Source organism: Thalassophryne amazonica, chromosome 4 (genome assembly GCF_902500255.1).
Source record: "Thalassophryne amazonica chromosome 4, fThaAma1.1, whole genome shotgun sequence".
NCBI classification, from domain to species: Eukaryota; Metazoa; Chordata; class Actinopteri; order Batrachoidiformes; family Batrachoididae; genus Thalassophryne; species Thalassophryne amazonica.
This window is the reverse complement of record NC_047106.1, coordinates 2,922,048-2,947,648: the sequence shown is the minus strand read 5'-3', so window position 1 is coordinate 2,947,648 and position 25,601 is coordinate 2,922,048. Positions and strand designations below refer to the sequence as shown.

General features: G+C 43.0%; 1 protein-coding gene across 1 annotated transcript in view; it reads right to left on the bottom strand.

Moving 5' to 3' along the window:
* The window catches only part of brip1 (BRCA1 interacting protein C-terminal helicase 1), a 148,360-nt gene that overhangs the window by 28,991 nt on the left and 93,768 nt on the right, over positions 1–25,601 (bottom strand). The window contains 1 exon segment of the mRNA XM_034168974.1: positions 22,546–22,707. Coding sequence (XP_034024865.1) covers positions 22,546–22,707 — 162 coding nt within the window.

The window sequence follows — 25,601 nt, the reverse complement described above, 5'->3', positions numbered from 1 at the left end:
CGGTTTTCTGATGTCAATGTTGTGGATCGAGTGGCCCATGGTGGCGGTGGGGTTATGGTATGGGCAGGCATCTGTTATGGACGAAGAACACAGGTGCATTTTATTGATGGCATTTTGAATGCTCTGGACCGGCGTATACGACAGCGTGTACCAGTTCCTGCCAATATCCAGCAACTTCGCACAGGCATTGAAGAGGAGTGGACCAACATTCCACAGGCCACAATTGACAACCTGATCAACTCTATGCGAAGGAGATGTGTTGCACTGCATGAGGCAAATGGTGGTCACACCAGATAATGACTGGTATCCCCCCCCCAATAAAACAAAACTGCACCTTTCAGAATGGCCTTTTATTGTGGGCAGTCTAAGGCACACCTGTGCACTAATCATGGTGTCTAATCAGCATCTTGATATGGCACACCTGTGAGGTGGGATGGATTATCTCAGCAAAGGAGAAGTGCTCACTATCACAGATTTAGACTGGTTTGTGAACAATATTTGAGGGACATGGTGATATTGTGTATGTGGAAAAAGTTTTAGATCTTTGAGTTCATCTCATACAAAATGGGAGCAAAACCAAAAGTGGACCAACATTCCACAGGCCACAATTGACAACCTGATCAACTCTATGCGAAGGAGATGTGTTGCACTGCATGAGGCAAATGGCGGTCACACCAGATACTGACTGGTATCCCCCCTCCCCCCCCCCCCCCCCCCCAATAAAACAAAACTGCACCTTTCAGAGTGGCCTTTTATTGTGGGCAGTCTAAGGCACACCAATCATGGTGTCTAATCAGCATCTTGATATGGCACACCTGTGAGGTGGGATGGATTGGATGGATGGTGGCAGTAATTAAACCATTACTTAAAAAGCCATCACTTGACCCAGCTATCTTAGCTAATTATAGGCCAATCTCCAACCTTCCTTTTCTCTCAAAAATTCTTGAAAGGGTAGTTGTAAAACAGCTAACTGATCATCTGCAGAGGAATGGTCTATTTGAAGAGTTTCAGTCAGGTTTTAGAATTCATCATAGTACAGAAACAGCATTAGTGAAGGTTGCAAATGATCTTCTTATGGCCTCGGACAGTGGACTCATCTCTGTGCTTGTTCTGTTAGACCTCAGTGCTGCTTTCGATACTGCTGACCATAAACTTTTATTACAGAGATTAGAGCATGCCATAGGTATTAAAGGCACTGCGCTGCGGTGGTTTGAATCATATTTGTCTAATAGATTACAATTTGTTCATGTAAATGGGGAATCTTCTTCACAGACTAAAGTTAATTATGGAGTTCCACAAGGTTCTGTGCTAGGACCAATTTATTCACTTTATACATGCTTCCCTTAGGCAGTATTATTAGACGGTATTGCTTAAATTTTCATTGTTACGCAGATGATACCCAGCTTTATCTATCCATGAAGCCAGAGGACACACACTGTTGGAGTTATTCTGTAGATACACTGTTTTATTTTATCATGCATGTTTTGTGTTGTCTGCTCTGGTAGAATGTAGTTCTCTCTGCTCTGATAAAGTGTACTGTACTGATGTGATGGGTGAAGGTTACTTAAGATATGTGACATGAAGTGTTTCTGCAAGTTGTGGTATCTCTGTGTGCACGCTAAGCTCTTTTTCAGGATATGTGAAGATGACCCAGGCAGAATGCAGCCGTAAGCGGAGCAGTGAGATAAAGAATAGAGAATTGAATGTTCCAACCACAGTGTGATTATGATACATTAGTCCTTGTGTCAGAAGAAGTGTGATTAATCGATAGATGTCTTAAACACATCTTAATCGAGCCCAAGATTAAAAAGGTTCTGAACGTCCTGAATGTATTGTGCAATCAGCGCTATCACTCCTCCCCTTAGGAGCTGTACCGCCCATGTATGTAGGGAAGTCCTTAATAAAAAGAGCGGGAGCGCAGGCCAGACTTTAGTGTAGCTTTGGTGTACAGCCTGACTGCACTCCTCGCGAGCTAAAATTGACATTCTGTCTCACTGGTGTTTCTTGACTCTGTTTGTCTTATCAAGGTTTTAAGAATGTTTGGAGGCGAAAATACCCAACATTGACTGGGGGCTCGTCCGGGATCTCAACAACACCGGAGGTGTCCGGCGGAGGTCGTCAAGTCCAGACGTAAATCCTTGGCCAAGGTCCGATCGATTGATCGTGTCTGCAATTGTCGACCGCCGTTGGCATCATCTGATTGACGAGATTTTCCCGAAGAAGACAGGCAGGAAGTCGAGTCAGTGAGTAGAATTTCTTTGTAAAAAGTACTGAATGAGTGGTGATCAGATCACATAAAACAGTTAAACTCCGTAAGCGATGGCGTGGAATCGTCTGTTAATGTAACAGTTAAACTCCGCGGGGAGGGCGGACTCCTCTACGGTAGCGAGGAACGCACGTAGTTAAATTCTGAAGGAGGGTACGGACTCCTCTGTTTTAATACGTAAAGGAAATACCGGTTAGAAATAAGTGCACAGTGAAAAGGCAGTTAAACCTCGCACGGATGGTGGACTCCCCTAATGCAGGACATTAGTTAAATTCCACGGGAGGGCGAGCTCCCCTGGCCTAAGAATACGCGTACGGTTATTAAAAGTGTTTCTATGTATTTGTGTAAATAAAATAACTGTGTGTGAGTGTAATAAAGGTGACTGAGTGAGAGTGTGGAGTCACTTCGACTCCCCTCTATGAAAATCTCACAGGAAAGTAAGCAGTAAGTTTTGAGAAGAAGCAAAGGCAAGGCCTTCCCGTGCCCTCCGGGGTGGCGAAAGGGAACGCACTTCTCAGAATAGTTGATTACTACCCTGTGATTGTAACAACACCAGTGGATTAGGACCCTGTAGGGGCAAAACCATCACTGGTCTAAAACGTTCTGAAAACACAAAATGGGAAAATCTAACAGTAAAAATGAGAGACCTAAGTCCCGGGACGATCTAAAAACAAAAGATTGGATATACATGAATAAAATTGATCCAAATTCAACAAAACACTTAGATAAGTGGATAAAAGATCATGGATTTGATGGACGCCTGCAGAAAGAGTCATTAACTAAACTAAAGAACAGTATTGAGAAAAAGTGTGGAACAAGTGAAAAAAAAAAAACAAAAAAAGGAAAAAAAGAAGGTCAAGGTGAAATTGTAGCATGGGAAAGAGAAGTTGAGAAACGAAAGAAGGGCCTTAGAGAAGCAAAGGAAAGACAGAAAGAAACAGTAAATGATAAGAAGGAGCAGGGGAACATGATGTTTCACAGACAAGAAGATAATGAGACAGGGCCTGCGGCTCCAAAAGTAGAAATGGTAGTAAAATTGGATACTACAAAACACAGTTAGCCAGAAGCTGAAATAAAGGAGAATAAACTCTATCCAGATTTACCACAGGGACAACCCCCATCATATGTAGACCCTACACAACACGTCATGAGAACACGATCCAAAACACCAAAAGATGAAGAAAAACAACCTGGACCATCAGCCCCACCGGCTGATCAGGAACCAGGTAGATCAGGAGTCTATCCAATGATTCATGTGGCAAATCCACATACGTCAGGACCAAGAACTATTCTTGTGTACCAAACTTGGACACAAGCAGACGTTAAGGCAGCTGTGGAAGGTGTAACTCCCCCACGAGAAGATGTAGCCCAGTACATTATTGACGTAACCGCTTTGGTTAAATCCTACAATCTTAGAGGGGATGAAGTTCAACAAGTCATAATGGCAACTGTGACAAAGGATTGGGCTGATGTAACAGGAGATTGGGATCCTGCAGAGGCAGACCACACTCCATTAGCCCATGATAGTCAGGAATTGGAAGATCGATTGGCCGCACTACTGCTGAGAATTAAGCAGAAATACCAGCAGAAGTCAAATTACACAGAAATAAATCGCACAAAACAGAAAGATGATGAACCATTCGAAGACTATCGACATCGAATGGAAAAAGTTTTTAAAGTGCACAGTGGTCTTCTACCACTGAAAAATGATAGCGTGTATGAACAATTGAAAAATGCCAACTCCAGATCAGATATCCGAGCATGGGTAGACAAACACATGATAACGCTCCCAACAGCTGGGTTACAAGAGTATGTAGACCACGCCATACACGCAGAAAGAAATCTGAAAACAAAAAAGGCAGCCCGCTACTGTATATACAAATTTGGCCCAGGCCTGACAGTACTCTTTGGATCTGTCGGAATTGAGACAAACTGAACAATTATTGGAGGAAGGTCTGATGACCTGTGAAAACAGCGAACATGTAGTAATGATGTCACCTAAAGATCTACACATAACTATGCTATTCACTCCACGAAAGGATGAAAGGTATGGAGCAGGATTTCTGAAAATTCCATCAGAATTACAGACAGTAGCACACCTATACACAGACAGAAAAACCACCTCTGTGTGTAGTGTAGTGCTGACCCAAAGTGCAGACAAATGGTACAGAGGAAAACCTGAGGCTGTGCCGCATATTTCACTGATAAGGGCAGACACTCAGTCCTGGAAGGACCTTGGAAGAATTGTTAAAATAGCTGAGGAAGCAACTGATTGGCATGAAGCAGATGCAATGTCGGTGTGGGATTTCAGTCCATCCACAGGCTTGTATCGGAAATACAAGTTTGTAAGTGCTTGGACGGTGATACATGAAGTAGATCTGGATGATTGAAATTTAACAACATCTGTGTTGTTGACACAGGAAGATGAGACTTTATTGGCCAAACTGCCTCCTCATCTCTGGGTGAAAGCACCCACAGATGTAGGACTGTTGAAAAATACTCCGCCAGTCAAAATTAAGCCACGATCTGATTGGAGACCACGGATCAAACAATATCCGTTAAAACCTGAAGCAGAAAAAGGAAATGATGACTTTTCTAGGTATCTGTAATTATTGCAGAGCCTGGATTCCATGTTATGCAGAGATGGTGCAGAAATTGCAGGATTTAATACACTCTATACCAATGGATATGAGTGACAAAATACAGTGGAATAAAGAAGCTGAAGAACAGTTTACAGCTCTTAAACAAGAACTTGTGAGTTCCACAGTATTATCTCTGCCCAATTATGCCAAGCCATTCACTCTCATGGTGGACACAAAACGGGGATTCATGTGTGCAGCTACAACAACATGGTAATAAAAATAAACCAGTTGGCTATTATTCCAAACGTTTGGATACATTCTTATCGCCTGCCAGACAGACAATGAACCATTAATAGATTCTGACCTTTTATTGGATATGCAAAAACAGGCACCAGCGCAGGAATGACATTTGTGGTTGAAAAATGGGGCAACCCCAAACCCCAAAGGACTTTATTGTATACATAACAAACCCATCCTACCCAAAAGCTTATTCAAAGCAGCTGCAATTGCGACACATGGGTGTGTCGACAGGGGGGATGGTATATATGGTAGACCAATACTTTACTACCTATGGATTTAATTTATACTCAAAAAATTTTTGTAAAGCCTGTGTTACCTGATTGAAACACAACCCACAGGGAAGTATAAGACCCCGGAGAGGGCAATTCCCAAAACCACAGTATCCTTTTCAAATTGTTCATATGGACTTTATTGAACTAAATCGATGTGGACCTTATCAATACTGTCTAGTATTAATTGATGCCTTTTCAAAATGGGTAGAAATTGTTCCATCACAAAAAGCAGATGCTTTAACAGTAGCAAAAGCACTGTGTAAGACAATTATTCCGTATTATGGAATACCAAAGACATTGTACAGTGATAATGGAACACATTTTGTAAATGAAGTTGTACAAAGAGTAGCAGAACACATGAAAATTAAGTTAAAACATCATTGTGCTTACCACCCACAAAGTGCAGGATTAGTGGAAAGGACAAAGGGCACAATAAAAATAAGATTAAGGAAATGTATAGAAGAGACAAAACGAACCTGGATTGAATGTTTGGACCTAGTAAAATTGTATATGAGAATAACACCAACACCATCAGGTTTAACACCATTTGAGATACTTTATGGACGACCATATCGTCTACCAATTTTGACATGGATACTAAAACAGCAGATGAGGAACAAACATTAGCAGATTTTATGAAAAAGACATTAACACAGAAAGAGATAACTTAAACACATTTACTGCCGAATAATTTTGATCTTCCACAGGACGGCCTTCCAGTAGTCCAGCCAGGAGACTGGGTGTTCATCAGATTAAGAAGAAGAACTGGTCCAGTCCTCGTTGGGAAGGTCCATACCAGGTGCTGTTAACAACACCAACTGCAGTAAAGATAGCGGAGAGATCAACGTGGATACATCACTGTAAGATACAGCGTGTGTTGGCTGCCTCCACAGTGTAAGGGGAAGTCTGGCTACAAAGGGAGTCTATTTAATTAGCAATAGATTGTCTCAATGCCAGTGAAGCAGGGAGATCCTTGCACTATTAGGTGAGGTTGGTTAACAACACTGTATCGTAGCAATCATGACTGAACTACAGCAGACCCCGGAGCAGCGTGCTCAGCGCCGCCGCTGCCGGACTGCTGGTAGGGCAGCCGGTTGCGTTGTGATCTTAGTGTGTTTCGTGCTCCTCGGATTCCTGGCCTGGTGGTTGACCCAAGAATTGCAGCTCACTGTGGACCGAGCCAGAGAACAACGAAAGCAACATCAGAAGAGGTTTATTCATAATGTGAATGAGACAGATGGACACCATCATATATACCATACTAATTTGTGGTACAGAGATGTTCATTTATTGGCTATGGAATTACGTTACTAATTGTTATGTTTGTTCGTAAATGCCTATATCCTCAACACACCCAGCTCTGACAGCTAAACCATACCCTGCTAGGGTGACAGAATGTCTTATCATACGGATGCATAATCAAACTGTATTTCGGGGGCAGCAGTTCTCAGCAAATCTGACAAGACGTAACACCACTTGCCTCAGTGCAACCACTTATATGATAGGGATTTCAACAGAGGACGTACAAGCGTGCCCAAGTGCTGCTCCATTGACTAGACTGAAGGGAAATGCAAAAATATCATCACGTTAAATTGTCATCACAACGGCCATTCCCGATTTGCTTTTACAGGACAGGGAATAAAACTGTAGGTAAAATTAAGAAACGTCTGTGTACCCAAACGTATGTTTTATCAAATAATTTAAGCCTAACCAAAACATAATATGTGGATGGTACTTATCTTCATCACATTGGACGGGGATGTAATTATACAGGCTCCTGTCCATGGGGAACGGACCTGGATAGGAGTGGGAAAAAATTCATTAATGATTGAAACTCTGAATTATCGATTGGGTCTGTTCATGAATGTAACTGAGAAAATAGTAGCAGCTCAAAACACTGAAATAGATGCTTTACGTACCATGGTGATGCAAAATCGCATGGTTTTAGACTTGCTTACTGGTTCACAGGGAGGAGTTTGTGTTCTGCTGAACACAACATGCTGTACTTTCATCCCAGACTCCATTCATTCAGTGGATGTGCAGGACGCATTGGAAGAGCTGAATAAACTTCGTGATGCAATGCATAAAGACACCCTAGCCGTGAACCGGTGGAATCCCTGGTCCTGGTTGACTTCAGGACCATGGTGGCAGTTACTATTGAAAATGGTGACACCAGTTATTATAGTCCTAATTCTGATTGGACTTTGCATGTGTTGTGTGATCCCTTATATCAAAACAATGGTTGGCAAAATGGTGTCAAATACATTGTACAGTGTAATCTGGCTTTCCAACAAACTACGCCAAAATATCAAGCATTGAAACAGTCAGACCTTAGTGGAGAAAACTATAATGACTGTGTTGAGAATTATGATGATATTGAAAAGCTCACAACTCCAGTTCAAGCTTGAACTGTTGACGTGATGAGTTAACACACTCTTAGCCTATGAAGCTTTAGCTGAAAATGTAATAAGACAAGTGGTGTAGTCGAATAATACAGATAAACGGTTCATTTACACCAGTCAGCCGAAGTGGCGTGTGGTGGTGGTGTGGAGATAATAGAATTTTTGACAGATTGCCTAGGAATGTGTCAGGCTACTGTGCTTTAGTGTCCCTACTCCTCCCAGTAAAAGCCATTCCCGTTTTAGCCAAGGACTTGTTGACGCACCTAAAGTCTGTGGTGCCTGAAAATTGCAGCTGAAAATCTGAATAAGAAGTGGTTGCTTAGTAACAATTGTTTACTTTTAGGTGAAGATGTAATACCGTTGGAATGCATGATAAACAGTGGGGAATGTTGGAGTTATTCTGTAGATACACTGTTTTATTTTATCATGCATGTTTTGTGTTGTCTGCTCTGGTAGAATGTAGTTCTCTCTGCTCTGATAAAGTGTATTGTACTGATGTGATGGGTGAAGGTTACTTAAGATATGTGACATGAAGTGTTTCTGCAAGTTGTGGTATCTCTGTGTGCACGCTAAGCTCTTTTTCAGGATATGTGAAGATGACCCAGGCAGAATGCAGCCGTAAGCGGAGCAGTGAGATAAAGAATAGAGAATTGAATGTTCCAACCACAGTGTGATTATGATACATTAGTCCTTGTGTCAGAAGAAGTGTGATTAATCGATAGATGTCTTAAACACATCTTAATCGAGCCCAAGATTAAAAAGGTTCTGAACGTCCTGAATGTATTGTGCAATCAGCGGTTCTGCGGCAACAGCTCACGCGCTATCACTCCTCCCCTTAGGAGCTGTACCGCCCATGTATGTAGGGAAGTCCTTAATAAAAAGAGCGGGAGCGCAGGCCAGACTTTAGTGTAGCTTTGGTGTACAGCCTGACTGCACTCCTCGCGAGCTAAAATTGACATTCTGTCTCACTGGTGTTTCTTGACTCTGTTTGTCTTATCAAGGTTTTAAGAATGTTTGGAGGCGAAAATACCCAACACACACCAATTAGCTAAACTGCAGGATTGTCTTACAGACATAAAGACATGGATGACCTCTAATTTCCTGCTTTTAAACTCAGATAAAACTGAAGTTATTGTACTTGGCCCCACAAATCTTAGAAACATGGTGTCTAACCAGATCCTTACTCTGGATGGCATTACCCTGATCTCTAGTAATACTGTGAGAAATCTTGGAGTCATTTTTGATCAGGATATGTCATTCAAAGCGCATATTAAACAAATATGTAGGACTGCTTTTTTGCATTTACGCAATATCTCTAAAATTAGAAAGGTCTTGTCTCAGAGTGATGCTGAAAAACTAATTCATGCATTTATTTCCTCTAGGCTGGACTATTGTAATTCATTATTATCAGGTTGTCCTAAAAGTTCCCTAAAAAGCCTTCAGTTAATTCAAAATGCTGCAGCTAGAGTACTAACAGGGACTAGAAGGAGAGAGCATATCTCACCCATATTGGCCTCTCTTCATTGGCTTCCTGTTAATTCTAGAATAGAATTTAAATTCTTCTTCTTACTTATAATGTTTTGAATAATCAGGTCCCATCTTATCTTAGGGACCTCATAGTACCATATCACCCCAATAGAGCGCTTCGCTCTCAGACTGCAGGCTTACTTGTAGTTCCTAGGGTTTGTAAGAGTAGAATGGGAGGCAGAGCCTTCAGCTTTCAGGCTCCTCTCCTGTGGAACCAGCTCCCAATTCAGATCAGGGAGACAGACACCCTCTCTACTTTTAAGATTAGGCTTAAAACTTTCCTTTTTGCTAAAGCTTATAGTTAGGGCTGGATCAGGTGACCCTGAACCATCCCTTAGTTATGCTGCTATAGACTTAGACTGCTGGGGGGTTCCCATGATGCACTGTTTCTTTCTCTTTTTGCTCTGTATGCACCACTCTGCATTTAATCATTAGTGATTGATCTCTGCTCCCCTCCACAGCATGTCTTTTTCCTGGTTCTCTCCCCTCAGCCCCAACCAGTCCCAGCAGAAGACTGCCCCTCCCTGAGCCTGGTTATGCTGGAGGTTTCTTCCTGTTAAAAGGGAGTTTTTCCTTCCCACTGTAGCCAAGTGCTTGCCCACAGGGGGTCGTTTTGACCGTTGGGGTTTTACATAATTATTGTATGGCCTTGCCTTACAATATAAAGCGCCTTGGGGCAACTGTTTGTTGTGATTTGGCGCTATATATATATAAAAAAAAATTGATTGATTGATTATCTCAGCAAAGGAGAAGTGCTCACTATCACAGATTTAGACTGGTTTGTGAACAATATTTGAGGGAAATGGTGATATTGTGTATGTGGAAAAAGTTTTAGATCTTTGAGTTCATCTCATACAAAATGGGAGCAAAACCAAAAGTGTTGCGTTTATATTTTTGTTGAGTGTATTATCAGATCTGCTGTGCTGATCATTTGGCTCACTAGGCTCTTTACTGAACATTCATATTTGTTCTTCTATAACGTTTTCTCTATGGACAGTCCAACATGACCATAAACAGCTCAAATGCCAACTTCATACATGCACAAAGAGGTGGAACAAGGCCAAGACACGGTGGTTTGTGGTTTTCTGCATGGGTGGTCTTGGTGGGGTATTGAACATTACACCTGGATTACTGACTCAGTAATGATGGACTGAGGCCAGTTCTAGAAGGTTCAGGGTCTCCAAAGAAACCAGTGCTCAAAGGGTTTTTGCAAAAAAACAAAAACACTGAAGTGAAGGTGGTGAGGGCCAGAATGGGTCCAGTGTATCATTGTACCAGCAGCACTTAGGTACTAGCTCTTGTGGTTCTGCTTTATTGCTAAAACCCGCAGAAACAACTGACAATTCAAGTGTTCCTGAAATGTGATTCCAAAGAAGTTTAATCTTGAGGTTGTGTGCAGCGGCAAGGAAAACAGGAGAAGCCAAGCGGGAAATGAAACAGTCTCATCGTAGTGAAATTAAGCATCGGGTAGATTTTGTCAGCTTGGTGCCTCTTAAAGTAAGTGAGGCCCGAAGGTTGATATCAATAAAACATGGCACGTTCACTAAAGATGCAGTGTTACATTGGCGAGCACCGCCCCCCCTCCTGGTTTATGTGTGTCTGTTTGTCCTGACCAGCAGATGAATGATTTATGTTCTGTACTTTAGGAAGATCTGCCACTAAACAAAACAGCTATTATCTGCCAGGTTGCACTCAGAGAGGAATCCGTTCCACAAGGACAGCAAACGAACATGCTCACCATGACTGAACGGCAGCAATAGGGTGAAGAAGACCCCATCACGGGCCGAAGAAGAAGGATTAGTACTTCATGGCACCATAGAATGTTGAATTTACTAAAAATTCACCGTTCAGTGAAGCCCGTTGTTTACTTTCTGACCACTTCACCTTTCACCTGCCAACGACGCGCCCACGGTGCACCTGGTCAAGGAGGTGCCCACACTTCACCCGGCTGCAGCAGAGAGATGGTCAAATAGGAGAGGTGGGGATGAACAGGTTGTCTGCCTGGGTGGTTGCTATCCAGGATTCAGTCATCACGATTTGACCCGAGCAGGACGCTGCTACTGCAGTGTCAAAGTGCAGCACACACTTTTAAACTTCAGTTCATAATTTCATCACTTCTCCAGAATGTGGCTGCAAATTAAAGCTGCATGTGAATATCAAAGTTAACTCTTATTAATTATTATCAGCGGGTGACATCATCACAGTAGGTCACCTACTGAAGAGTCCACTGACCTGGCAACACAGAGATTAAGATAGCAACCAAGCCCTACAATGGATGCAGTGTGTTGGAACAGGAAAAATATTAGATACACCTTAAATGTATCTGAGCTCACAAGCGGCGCCGCAGAAATGGAATCTCTAACCAGTGTGTGTATTTATAGGAGCGTTTATAGTTATAGCACTTACAGCAGAGCCGGTGTAATGGAGGGGAGGACATCGATTTCAGGTCCTGGAAGCACTAACACCAATCACACGCATCATACTGCCGCTGGTCAAATAAACCACACACCCTGGATTTAAGCTCCAGGATGAACACCTTGCTGGAGTTGGACAGACCTTCAACACCTTCTACCTCTGTTGGTCACCACTCGGCCACCTGACTGCATCAGTTTGAAGTAGAGCATGTCTTTGGTACTTGGGTCTCTCTAGAGACACCTTCAGTAACGCTGGAAAGGCGGAGTTTGAGGAACCACATGAGGCGTATTTCCTCTATCTTCAGTGAGACTGAATTGTTTTCACACAAATGATTTAAGAAATAAGGACGGACTCCAGGCCTTGGCTGCTACCAACTGGGACCCAAATCAGGTCTTTCAGGTGGAAGATGCTACATCCTTCCATTTATTCACACAACCTTACTCACATGTACTACAACAACAACCCATCTGCAGCTGCTTGTATGAGCAGGAACTCTTCCACTCTCAGAATGTGCAATAATCATGTGCAGTAATACTAATACAATAACATGCTTTTGGAGGGAGGTATGCATTTTCAAAGTCCCGACGTCCATGCCCAGTCGCCCAAAGTGACAGATGTTTCTGTGTAGGCTCTCAGTTGTCCAGGTGGTTTCCATAATAGAGAAGCTTGAATCTTCGACTGGACTGGGTTGCTTGACGTGAGGACGTTTCTGTTGTGTGGGCCGCCAGAAGAGGAGGTACTACTGGCCCACCACCAGAGGGCGCCCTGCCTGAAGTGCGGGCTTCAGGCACGAGAGGGCGCTGCCACCATGGACACAGCCGGGGGTGACAGCTGTCGCTCATTACCTCTTGACAGCTGTCACCCATCTACTCAACATCATCTCACTCCATAAAGACCAGACGTCATCTCCACCTCGTTGCCGAGATATCATACTTCATAGGAGGTAATACTCTCAGCCTTTTTGTGAGATTTGTAACTCTGTTATTGTGAGAATTTGCAGGAGAACCGGTCGTTTGTGAGGAGGCTGTGCAAGACGGCGCTCCTTTTCAGCTGAGACCGCTGCAACATATTGAATGAGAGGTGGAGGTGGCATTCCCACCGTTGTTGTTACTGGGTGTACACACACCCACACTTGACTGTCTTTGTTCTTCGCCAGCAGTACCAGATCCGACAGTCGGGGACGGTGATCACCTGGGAATTCGGGACTTGGCGGCTCCAGTATTCACCAGGTTCTGGGACGGCGGAAATCGTGTGGTTCCGGCTCTTCTCAGGACAGACGTCTTCTATCCTCGAGCCTGCCCACACGTCACCTCTGTGTATTGACTGTTATGATATTCTGTGATTGTCTGTATGTTCGTTGTGCACATTCACAACATTAAATTGTTACTTTTTGGCTCATCTATTGACCGTTCATTTGCGCCCCCTGTTGTGGGTCCGTGTCACTACACTTTCCCAACAGTTTCGCTTCAAATCACAGAAGCTTCCTCAGCTAAAATTCTTGCTCTGGTAGTCTGACTTCTGTCTTGACTCTTGTAGAGAAGAATAAAACCGGTTTTATTTTTCTTGCATAATGTTTGGGACTCACCTTCCACTTCCTTTCTGTCTGCTTAGTGTTTACTTTTCTGCACTCTCTTGCACCTGTATGCTTCATCTTTGTCTCTTTCTTCCATGTCTCTTAGTGTTTATTTTATTGCACTCTCTTGCTCCTGCTTGTCTCAGCTTTGTCTCCTTCCTGAAATTTCTCACACACCTGTTTTCACTTTCCTTAATCACATCCTGTTATTTAACCCGTGCAGTTTTCTCTGTTCTCTGCCAGTTTGTTGTGCTTGTCACCCTGTGTTTCAGCCCTCGTTCCAGCCTCAGTAACCTTGCTCTAGTTTTATTTTTTGATCTGACCAGCTGTGTATGACCTTGCCTCGTTTTTGCCTCTGCTCTGATTGCTTTGTCTCTCTGTGCCACCGAACCCTGCCTGCCTTGGACTCCACCATTGTCTTGCCCTGCCTGTACCTCCACTTCACTGACTGTCCATCAGTGTATCAGACCTAAGCCTGTTTACAAGATAAAGCCTTTTCTTACTCCAACGCTTGCAATTGTGTCCAGTCACTCAGTGCCTGTAAGCTTAACGAAGCCTGACAATCGCTCAGACTTCAGTAATTTCCTACTGGATTAATTGAGTTTTCCAATTCTGGTTCCTTAAAAGTGATGAAGTCTATAAAATCTGAGTTTGAAGTGTCCTTGTCTTTCAAAAGACTAAAGAGTCAATTAAAAGTGAGCACTTTAAATTTAATGTGGTTCTGAACTTTCATAGATTGGAATGAGCAGCATTCAGCACAGCAGAAGGCACAACAAGCAGTGAATAATTTAAGGTCCATCCTCAGCTCGCTAGGTGTAATCCTGTGCCTCTGCCAGTGACACGGTAAAGAGGGCCAGACGTGTCTGCCAATTGGGACAAGGTGGTGAAACAAGCAGATATGTGCAGTGAACTGTAGTCTCTCGCACTTTTACACTCCCCCCAACTATCTCCACATCTTTCACCTCTGCAGCGTCCGTCCTCCATCTCTTTCACAGCGTCCCTGTTGTCAAAGAGTTGTGCGGCGACACGTTGCCACTCCTCCGTCACCTGCTGAATTATGGAGGTCTTTGGAGACGGTGGCATTAATGAAACATGCTGCCAGGAGCCACATTTCACAGTGGTGAGGGAAGATGTGTTGTTGCAGTGTAAATTATTTAGCCCTCAAATATCACAGCAACCATCACGCCAAACCTGGTGGCAAAAAGCCATCTGCCACATCGCCATTAACACTCTTCCCTTGTTGCTTCCTCTACACGTCCCAGCCACAGTCATGGCACCAGCAGGGAGCTGCTAAAACACACTGTCCCCCAAAGGGGCATAAATGACCATTTCTGATTGGGTTTTATTAAGTTGTATAAACTGTCGCCCATGAAGCGTTTTATCCCCGGGGACTAACAGGGCCAGCACAGGGTGGAGCTACGTAAAACAACAACATTCACCTCTGTCATTTTGGGTTCTGGTGGATCCTGCCAATTTGAATCATATTGGTGTCTTTTAAGGTGTCAAAGTCAAACTGCATCACAACACCTGGGTAACGGATCAATCTGGGGACTGCCTGCTGGGGTGAAATATGGTGGGGACCCTGTGTGTCGCTTCATCAACCACGAAAGCCCAGCAGGAACTCTGAACATGAGACAACTAACGGGGCTCTGGTGAAAAAAGCAGTCCTCAACAGTGGATCAGGAGAAGGAGGTGACAGCTTGGAACCCAACAGCTGTGAAGGTGAATGAAGGCTGCAGCAGGTCCTCAGACCCCAATTGTCTAGGATTAACAGCCATTGGACCAGACTAAGGATCTGTCAAGGACGCTGTGTTTGTCAGCATGCAACGATGTTCCCACATTAAACAAACCCACACCCAGGTGTGTCAACATCAACCCTGGATGGAGATATCCCCTCTGGGAATCGATCAAGAGATGATTGTCATGACGAAGCCTTTTAACAAGCACTTACAGAACACAGAATAAAAACAGACAGGCCAATCAAGTTGCTTGTGAAGCCTTGTTGCTAGTTGCAGGGTCCTGATGACCCCTAGAGGTCACGGTATCTTAACAGAAGCACTTAAAGATATAGAGTTTTCATTCTGTTCCACTACAACTCTTCAGCAATTACATCAGTCTGTTACTTTTTTACTGAAATGGTTTTTCTGAATGCAGCGCTGAACAGATCACTGAAATAAATATATAAACCTAAAACAAAAATAAAAAAACAAACCCCCACCTCATGTATAACATGTGCTGTAATGACTGAACCATCAGTGGTTCAACATCAACAAGTAGATTTTAACAGCACAAGTTAATGTCTACAGTAGAGGTCAGGGGTCGCAAATTTGTGCCGGGGAGTGCGGGACTCCAGGGGGTTGCTGTGTGCCATCCTGTGGTGTCCAGACATAAATGAAGTTTCATGGCCACAAAATCCAGACTCACGTGTTTCATCATGTGAAAGTCTGTTTATATCTGCGTAATAAATGATTTTATAAACCATAAAACCTGCAGCTGCACTCGTCCTTCTCAGACGGCGTGTTGATGCTGTGATGTCAGACTGAATTAGTTAGCCTGCTATAAGGATAGCGTCTTTGCTTCCACTGTCGTGGTGCCGCGTACATACTGAGCTGTTGCATGTGTGGCATGATATCGGTTGACCTCAGAGCTCGCTGACGGGTCCAGCAGCAAATGAGGTGCTGACAATCATCAGTGAACAGGAGTGTAAAGGCGAGCTAACCTCACTCACACACACACACACACACACACACACACACACACACACACACACACACACACACACACACACACACACACACACACACACACACACACACACACACACACACACACACAGAGCCACAGATGGGACTCAGCGGCACCAACCAGGCCTCCATGGGCTCCAATTAATACCCGAGCCCTTCATATCCCCTCATCTCATCTTTAAGAGCTGACTGCAGATTAAATATTTATGCTTCAGGGCAGAGAGAAGAGATAGAAGACTCCAACGTGGCTATCAATAATAAAAAAACATCCCACAGCTCATAGCCTTTCCTCGGCTGGCTTCACAAGCTGACAAAAAGGAAGGTAAAATGAGAAAAGCAGGCAGTCTGAGCTCCAGCACACACAGCGGCGTCGAGCTCGTTCAGCTTCGAACAAACGGGCAGCGCAGTAAAACGACCACTGCATGTGACCGTGAAAGAGAAACCACCAGAGTGATCCTGACGCAAAGACGCAGTTCACCAGCAGTCAGAGGAAGCTGTGAGAGTGCGACGTTACACCTGTTACTCTGACTCTGGAGGTGGGACTGATCAGGGATCAGCTCTGAGCGTTTTCCTCTTTAGAACGGTGGCACATAGAATAACTGTGGAAATCACCGTTACTCTTCTCTGATTTTGATGCTTTTGAGCTCACATGTTTGTGAATCTCATTTTTTGGTGTCTGTAAATGGCTCACCTCCTTCACCCCGTATGTATTCTTACTGTTCCGCACGAGTCATCAACACATCCACTCGCTCACTGTCAATCTTCCAGACAACAGTGACAAATAACACGTTCACGACACGGAGTTTGTACAAGGCAGTTAAGACCCATTTAATGTCCAGTCCAACTGATTCAGACTTTTAAATGTCTGTCACACTGAGATCAAGGAAACATGAGCAACATGTCTCCAATTTTGAAATCTGTTTGTGTCCATTTTGTTCTGTATATATTCTTTCTTCATTCGTTAAATGCGTTCTTTGTCAGCTGATGTCCAACAAGTCCATCAGAAACTTTATGTGGACATCAGATTGCTTTAATGTATGCAGTGGTGGGCACAGCCAACCAAAAAGTTAGCTTCAACAACCATTAATCCGATAACTGAAAAGATATCTTTTATGACGCTAAACCGATAAACTGCTAAAAAAATGTATCTTTATTACAGATAACCAATAACTTTTAGTATTGATTTGGACGCGGCCACATCAGATTACACTATTGGCTTCTGATAAACCAGTTTCACTTTCACTTTTCACTGCTGGGTAAATTCAAGGATCACAAACACACAAGAACGCACAAAATAATGAATAAAAAAATAAATAAAAAAACCCAAACACCGTCATCATCTTTCAAAAGCAGTAATACACAGTATTAGAAGTAGGGATGGGTACTGATAAGATTTTATCGATATTGATGCCATTATTGATTTTGATCACCGATTCCTTATCGATTCCCTTATCGATACCTCTAATGAATTTTCTGGGTACCAAAAGTAGGATTTACAGGTTTTCTATGTCAACAACATTTTAAATTGGTCACTGGATTCTTGTTCTCTGGACATAAATAAAAATAAATAAAATCTGTAGTTTTTGCCAAAAGCATTTCCTTTCAGACATTTTGGCATGAATGTCTCTCCGTACCTCTGAGCTGAGCTCAGCCGGCTGCTGCACGTCAGCACAGGACGTCTCATTTTGGGAGGAAAAAAAAACATTTTGATCAAGTCATGGGCACCCTTCTTCACCGTAGCCATTCTAACTTGACTTGGCAGAGAGCCGCGCAGCGTTTGGAGCTGTGTGAACAGAACGGAGGATGATTCTGGTTTCTTTCTCCAACAAGACAGGAGTCCCAGTTAGTGACTTTAATCTGCACAAAAGTGACTCACGATTGACATATTCAGGGATGAAAGCGGTGGAAAACAAAAAAAGCTGAAACCCAAAATTACCCCCCAACACCACCCACATGAAAATGTTTGAGTTCTAGAAGTTCTAATACAATCTGGGACTATTCCAGACAATAAAGTGCAGTGAGTGCAGCATCCATTTACTGAGAAAAAACCAAACTTTCCTTATTCAAATTCATTCCAGTAGTATTCTGCTCTTACTAGGATGCAGCAGTTTTCTAGTTTCACAGATAGTTCTGGAGGAAATCACTGAAGAAATTAACACATTGAAAATATGGTTTGACCAAAACAAATTGTCATTAAACTTAAATAAAACAGGGATGAAGTGGAGGTGTAAGAGTCACTAGGTGTTCACTAGGTGTTTTGTAGCATTATTAGTTATTATTACTATTACTGTTGTTATTATTATTATAAAGGATAAGGATAAACTTTATTGATCTCACAGAGGAGAAATTCACATGTTTACATTAATATTAATATATCACATTATTATTAATATACGAGGTCTGTTAGAAAAGTATCCGACCTTTTTATTTTTTTCAAAAACCATATGGATTTGAATCACGTGTGATTGCATCAGACAAGCTTGAACCTTCGTGCGCATGTGTGAGTTTTTTCACGCCTGTCGGTTGCATCATTCGCCTGTGAGCAGGCTTTGTGTGAACAGTGGTCCACCCCTCTCGTTGGATTTTTATTGCAAATAAATGTCTGAACGATTTGGAGCTTTGCTGCATCAAATTTTTCCAGAAACTGAGAGACCTCCAGGTGGACACCGTTCGGAAAATTCAGATGGCTTTCAGGGACGATTTTATGGGGATCATACAGATTAAGGAGTGCTCCAGCCAGTTTAAAGACTGCCCACAGCTGCTGAGAGCGCGCCGCACTCTGAGCGCTGATCGACAGGCTGATGGCAGGAGACGTAGACATCAGTACTTTTTCGGCACATTCCACTGTTACAGGAGTTTTTTTCATGGAAAGAGAAGCGGAGGGATGCGCCACCGTGCCGCTCATGGCGCGGCACAAAACCACTTCCGTGTTGGTCTCACAGGACGGCTTTCAGATGGCTTTCGGTGGCTTTTCAGTCGTGTGACTATCCGAGAAATTATGGATGAGCTGGACATGCACCAACATGTCCTGTGAGGCTTCATCACGGCGTTGCTTTGCGCCATGCGGCTCTGCCATGATGCACGGAATTCCTCTGCACGTCTGTCTCAATGTGCCGAAAAAGTGCTGATGTCCACGTTTTCCGCAATTCCTGTGCTAGTCAGACGACGTCCCGGATAAAACACAGCGTCCAGTTTGGAAATGAACAGCACATTCCACTGTTACAGGTGTTTTTGTCATGGAAACAGGAGCGGAGGAATTCCGCGCGTCACAGCGGTGCCGCATGGCGCAAAGCAACGCCGTGATGAAACCTCACAGGCCATGTTCTGGCATGTCCAGGCTCATCCACAATTTCTCGGATAGTCACACGACTGAAAAACCACCAAAAGCCATCTGAAAGCCGTCCTGTGAGACCGACACGGAGGTGGTTTTGTGCCGCGCCATGAGCGGCTCCGTGGCGCGTCCCTCCGCTTCTCTTTCCATGAAAAAACCCCTGTAACAGTGGAATGTGCCGAAAAAGTACTGATGTCCACATCTCCTGCCATTTTTGTGTAAGTCAGACGACGTCCCGGATGGAAATGATCTGGTTGTTTCAGCCTGTCGATCGGCGCTCGGAGCGCGGCGCGCTCTCAGCCACTGTGGGCAGTCTTTAAACCGGCTGGAGCACTCCTTAATCTGTGTAATCCCCATAAAATCATCCCTGAAAGCCAACAGAATTTTCTGAATGGTGTCCACCTGGAGGTCTCTCACAGTTTCTGGAAAAAAATTGATGCAGCAAAGATCCAAATCGTTCAGACATTAATTCGCAATAAAAATCCGATGAGAGGGGTGGACCACTGCTCACATAAAGCCTGCTCACAGGTGAATGACCGACAAGCGACAGGCGTGAAAAAACTCATGCATGCGCACGAAGGTTCAAGCTTGGCTGATGCAATCACACGTGATTCAAATCCATATGGTTTTTGAAAAAAATAAAAAGGTCGGATACTTTTCTAACAGACCTCGTATGAATAAAAATAAATTAAAAATATTACAATTTGTAATACATTTGACTCTTTTATGCCAACAAACGCTGAGCCATTAATTATTATACAGAAAACAAATCCACACAAACGTGCTGAGATGTGAACAGCTTAATGCTAACTTTAACATTGAAAACACCATAGACATGCTAACGTTAGCATCTGTCCCATTTTTAAGTTATCAAATACATCTATGAACTGTTTCAGAAGACCATAACAGGTCGGTTTAACATAAAAAAGGTAAATATTACTCACAGACATATGTTCTTTAGGGTTTTAGCGGGAAAAATTAAGATAAAGCGAAATAAAACAACGAACCAACGAAGCAGCGAGTCGGATCAATGCGTCATTGCTTCAAGCTTCAAAGAAGAACCGCGCTGCAGAAACGGATGATTACAGACCCTGAAGGATATTGGATTAGCTGAACTGTGCCCACCACTGCTTGTATGTGTGTGTACCCTCTTGTCCTGTACGTGTTTGTTACTTCTACAATACTTGTGTTCATATCCTGTGGCTGTCTGATGCGACAGACTGGGCTTCTGATTGGCCAAAGCTGTGGTGTGGGGTGTGAATTCATTACCAGGGCAGAGAGGACAGTTCCCAATGCAGCAACATGCAGCGCAGCTGATTGTTCAACAAAAACTGAAGAAACAGACAGTGTTGCAGTGTGCGTTTTTATCTGGACATCAGAGCCTACCCGGCGGATTCTGTTTGTGAGAAGGTGCCAAAGAGGAAAAAGGTGTTTGCTTTCCTCACTGTTGCAGCCGGACAGAACAGCGGCACAGTGGCGAGGATGCTGTCAGCGCACAAACGTAGTGAGGAAGCATGATGTCATAAACCGCGAGTGAGCCAGACTTAAGCTACATTTGGGATCAGACCTCCCATCCCCTCCAATCTCACTAAAATCTGGCTCCCGCAGCACGTGTATAGTATGTCTTGAAACTGGGAAAATCATTCTCCAAAATATTTCAATCTGTTACTAATCAGTTTACTCAAACCGTCACAGAATGACAACATCATTATGTTCTCTCACACTGCTTGTCCCGGTAAAGTCTGGATAAATACAGGGTGGAAGTGCAGGTGTTGAAGGGGTTTAACCTTATTCCAACCTTATTCATGGAAAAACAAAATGAGAACATCGGTCCATGAGGGGAATGTCTACTAAATATGGCGTTTGCTGAAGGTGGCTCCTGCTTCATCGCTGCTAATCATTTAACACGTCTCTCTGGGTCTGACAGATCTCTGTAAAATAAAGCTAAATAAACTGAACATCAAACCACTGTGTGTCCTTGAAGAACAGAATTCATGATTTGAGAGTTACAGCAGAGTGGAAATCGCAGTCGAGCAGCGTGATCTGAACAGGGCCGCACATTAAGGATTATTATGAAAATGGTTTATTTGCTACATAAAAATGTCATAAAATGGTGAGAAATATTGATCACTGACTCCAGAAACCCAAAATGATGCCCTCAAATTTCTTGTGTTGATGCCTAACCTGAAGATATTCAGTTTATTAGGAGCAAAGGAATTAGTAGGAATTTATACTTCAGAAGACAAAATCACAGAATTTGGATTTGGCTTTTTTAAAAGAATTACTCAAAAACAATTTATCCATTGTAGAAATATGTTATTTTCACCATCTACAAAGATCTCAAGTTGCAAGAAATAATCAAATAATCAATTAATAATTGATTATTCCTTGCAACTCCAGACCTGAACAAAGACTACAATCAAGAAGAAGCTGATTTATATTCTCGAGCGTCACAGAGGGTTTTCCTCCCGGTGTGGTGGCATTTATCCAGAAGAGGCTGATAACCACTCGCTTAAATCTTCCACATAAATGTGTTGTCGCAGTGAAAAGTGAAAAGTTAACTGACCAAAGTTCTTTGCAGCATGTGCAACACGGAGAGGCGCCCACAGTGATGAATGAAAGCTGATGTGACGGCGATAGTGGCCATGAATTATTAAGGAGCAGAAAAGCATGAGACACAAAGGGGGACAAAGTGTCCATAAGTGTGCTCTCAGAGGCGTCCTCATTAACTGAAAGAGGACCCCCTGCTGTGAAGATGACGCCTTTAACAAGCGGCTCTATTGATTAGTAATGATCTGCTGCAACACGACGCCGCCGACAGCTGCTGCTTAGCACTCACATCCGCTGGAATCCATTATCCTAAACTGTCATTTGTTCAGCATCACACAACCTGTACGCGTCAAACATCTGACAGCAGACACCGTGTCATAGTGTGGTCTGTGGCGCCCCCCTGTGTTGACACATAAAAGTTCATTCTCAGCAGAAAGTGTGACTTAAACACACAGAAACACCTGCAGACTGTTACAACAAATAAACACACATGTCCCCCTCATGTTATTAACCAACATGTTAATATAACACACGTGTGTCCAGGAATCAGACCCCGTCTCTGAGGTATGATTGAGTGGTTTACCTTGTAGGAGGACAGAAAGCAGAGCACGCCCTTGGTCACAGCTCGGCAGACGTGCAGCATCAAGGCTCCCACCTCATCCTGGAACACAAAGGTCTCAGCGTGCTGGAAGGTGGCACACAGCTTTCTGTTCTGGGGTCCGGAACCAAGGGTGCCCACCCACACCTGCACAGAGGCCATGAGACGCTTGAGTATAAGGTCTGAGGACACACTGTGAAGGAACAGCTTTCACTGTGTGGTTTTCAATAAAAGTCATATTGACACACGTTCTTGGTGTGGAGATGGTCATAATAACAGGGATGAGAACGGGCAAAGAAAAAAATAACTCAGACAATCAGCGGGGGCCCAGGGGGTGCCTCGTGCTGTAGTACATGTACTTACTATAAATGCCACAGCATTGGACAGATATCACAGAGCTCACCAAAACTATTCTTCAAGTGGCTTTCCTGAACTTGCAATGAGCTCTGAAATATACTGAAACTTCAGACAAGGATTTGTAAATCATTTAAAGAGATTAAAACCTATCAAAAGAACATTTGTGGTATAAAACAGTGACTTTATTAATATTTACATGTGAAATGTATGCTTGCAATTGCCCCATAATAAATTCCTAAATCACACCATGTGAGTTTGCAGCCCGACAACAGTATCATTACAAAACACACATCCTGAGCACCAGCTGTACCACAGTCTGTGAAATTCACCAAAATATAAATAAAATTGATGCACGGTGATTTCAGCATGAAGGCAAATTATCATATCTGAACGGTTTATCTATTAAAGGGACACTTTACTCATCAATGTTAACCCCTAAAATAAGAGATTATATATTGAAATAGTGACATCTTAAATAAAAACAAGATTTGCAATAGACTATCTTAATTTTTATGATTTTTTTTAAAAACTGACCAGCCTTCCATGTGCTACATGTATGAATCAATCAATCAATCAATCAACTTTTTTCTTATATAGCGCCAAATCACAACAAACAGTTGCCCCAAGGCGCTCCATACTGCAAGGCAAGGCCATACAAAAACCATGAAAAACCCCAACGGTCAAAACGACCCCCTATGAGCAAGCACTTGGCCACAGTGGGAAGGAAAAACTCCCTTTTAACAGGAAGAAACCTCCAGCAGAACCAGGCTCAGGGAGGGGCAGTCTTCTGCTGAGACTGGTTGGGGCTGAGGGAAAGAACCAGGAAAAAGACATGCCGAGAAGGGGGGCAGAGATCGATCACTAATGATTAAATAAAGAGTGATGCATACGGAGCAAAAAAGAAAGAAACAGTGCATCATGGGAACCCCCCCACAGTCTACGTCTAAAGCAACATAACCAAGGGATGGTCCAGGGTCACCCGATCCAGCCCTAACTATAAGCCTTAGCGAAAAGGAAAGTTTTAAGCCTAATCTTAAAAGTAGAGAGGGTATCTGTCTCCCTGATCTGAATTGGGAGCTGGTTCCACAGGAGAGGAGCCTGAAAGCTGAAGGCTCTGCCTCCCATTCTACTCTTACAAACCCTAGGAACTACAAGTAAGCCCGCAGTCTGAGAGCGAAGCGCTCTAATGGGGTAATATGGTACTACGAGGTCCCTAAGATAGGATGGGACCTGATTATTCAAAACCTTATAAGTAAGAAGAAGAATTTTAAATTCTATTCTAGAATTAACAGGAAGCCAATGAAGAGAGGCCAACACGGGTGAGATATGCTCTCTCCTGCTAGTCCCCGTCAGTACTCTAGCTGCAGCATTCTGAACCAACTGAAGGCTTTTTAGGGAACTTTTAGGACAACCTGATAATAATGAATTACAATAGTCCAGCCTAGAGGAAATAAATGCATGAATTAGTTTTTCAGCATCACTCTGAGACAAGACCTTTCTGATTTTAGAGATATTGCGTAAATGCAAAAAGGCAGTCCTACATATTTGTTTAATATGCGCTTTGAATGACATATCCTGATCAAAAATAACTCCAAGATTTCTCACAGTATTACTAGAGATCAGGGAAATGCCATCCAGAGTAACGATCTGGTTAGACACCATGCTTCTAAGATTTGTGGGGCCAAGTACAATAACTTCAGTTTTATCTGAGTTTAAAAGCAGGAAATTAGAGGTCATCCATCCATCATTGGGGTTTTACATCATTATTGTATGGCCTTGCCTTACAATATAAAGCGCCTTGGGGCAACTGTTTGTTGTGATTTGGCGCTATATAAAAAAAAAATTGATTGATTGATTGATCCATGTCTTTATGTCTGTAAGACAATCCTGCAGTTTAGCTAATTGGTGTGTATCCTCTGGCTTCATGGATAGATAAAGCTGGGTATCATCTGCGTAACAATGAAAATTTAAGCAATACCGTCTAATAATACTGCCCAAGGGAAGCATGTATAAAGTGAATAAAATTGGTCCTAGCACAGAACCTTGTGGAACTCCATAATTAACTTTAGTCTGTGAAGAAGATTCCCCATTTACATGAACAAACTGTAATCTATTAGACAAATATGATTCAAACCACCGCAGCGCAGTGCCTTTAATACCTATGACATGCTCTAATCTCCGTAATAAAATTTTATGGTCAACAGTATCAAAAGCAGCACTGAGGTCTAACAGAACAAGCACAGAGATAAGTCCACTGTCCGAAGCCATAAGAAGATCATTTGTAACCTTCACTAATGCTGTTTCTGTACTATGATGAATTCTAAAACCTGACTGAAACTCTTCAAATAGACCATTCCTCTGCAGGTGATCAGTTAGCTGTTTTACAACTACCCTCTCAAGAATCTTTGAGAGAAAAGGAAGGTTGGAGATTGGCCTATAATTAGCTAAGATAGCTGGGTCAAGTGATGGCTTTTTAAGTAATGGTTTAATTACTGCCACCTTAAAGGCCTGTGGTACATAACCAACTAACAAAGATAGATTGATCATATTTAAGATTGAAGCATTAAATAATGGTAGGACTTCCTTGAGCAGCCTGGCAGGAATGGGGTCTAATAAGCATGTTGATGGTTTGGATGAAGTCACAAGTGCTGATTTTGCACAGCCTGGTGTGCATACATGTATAG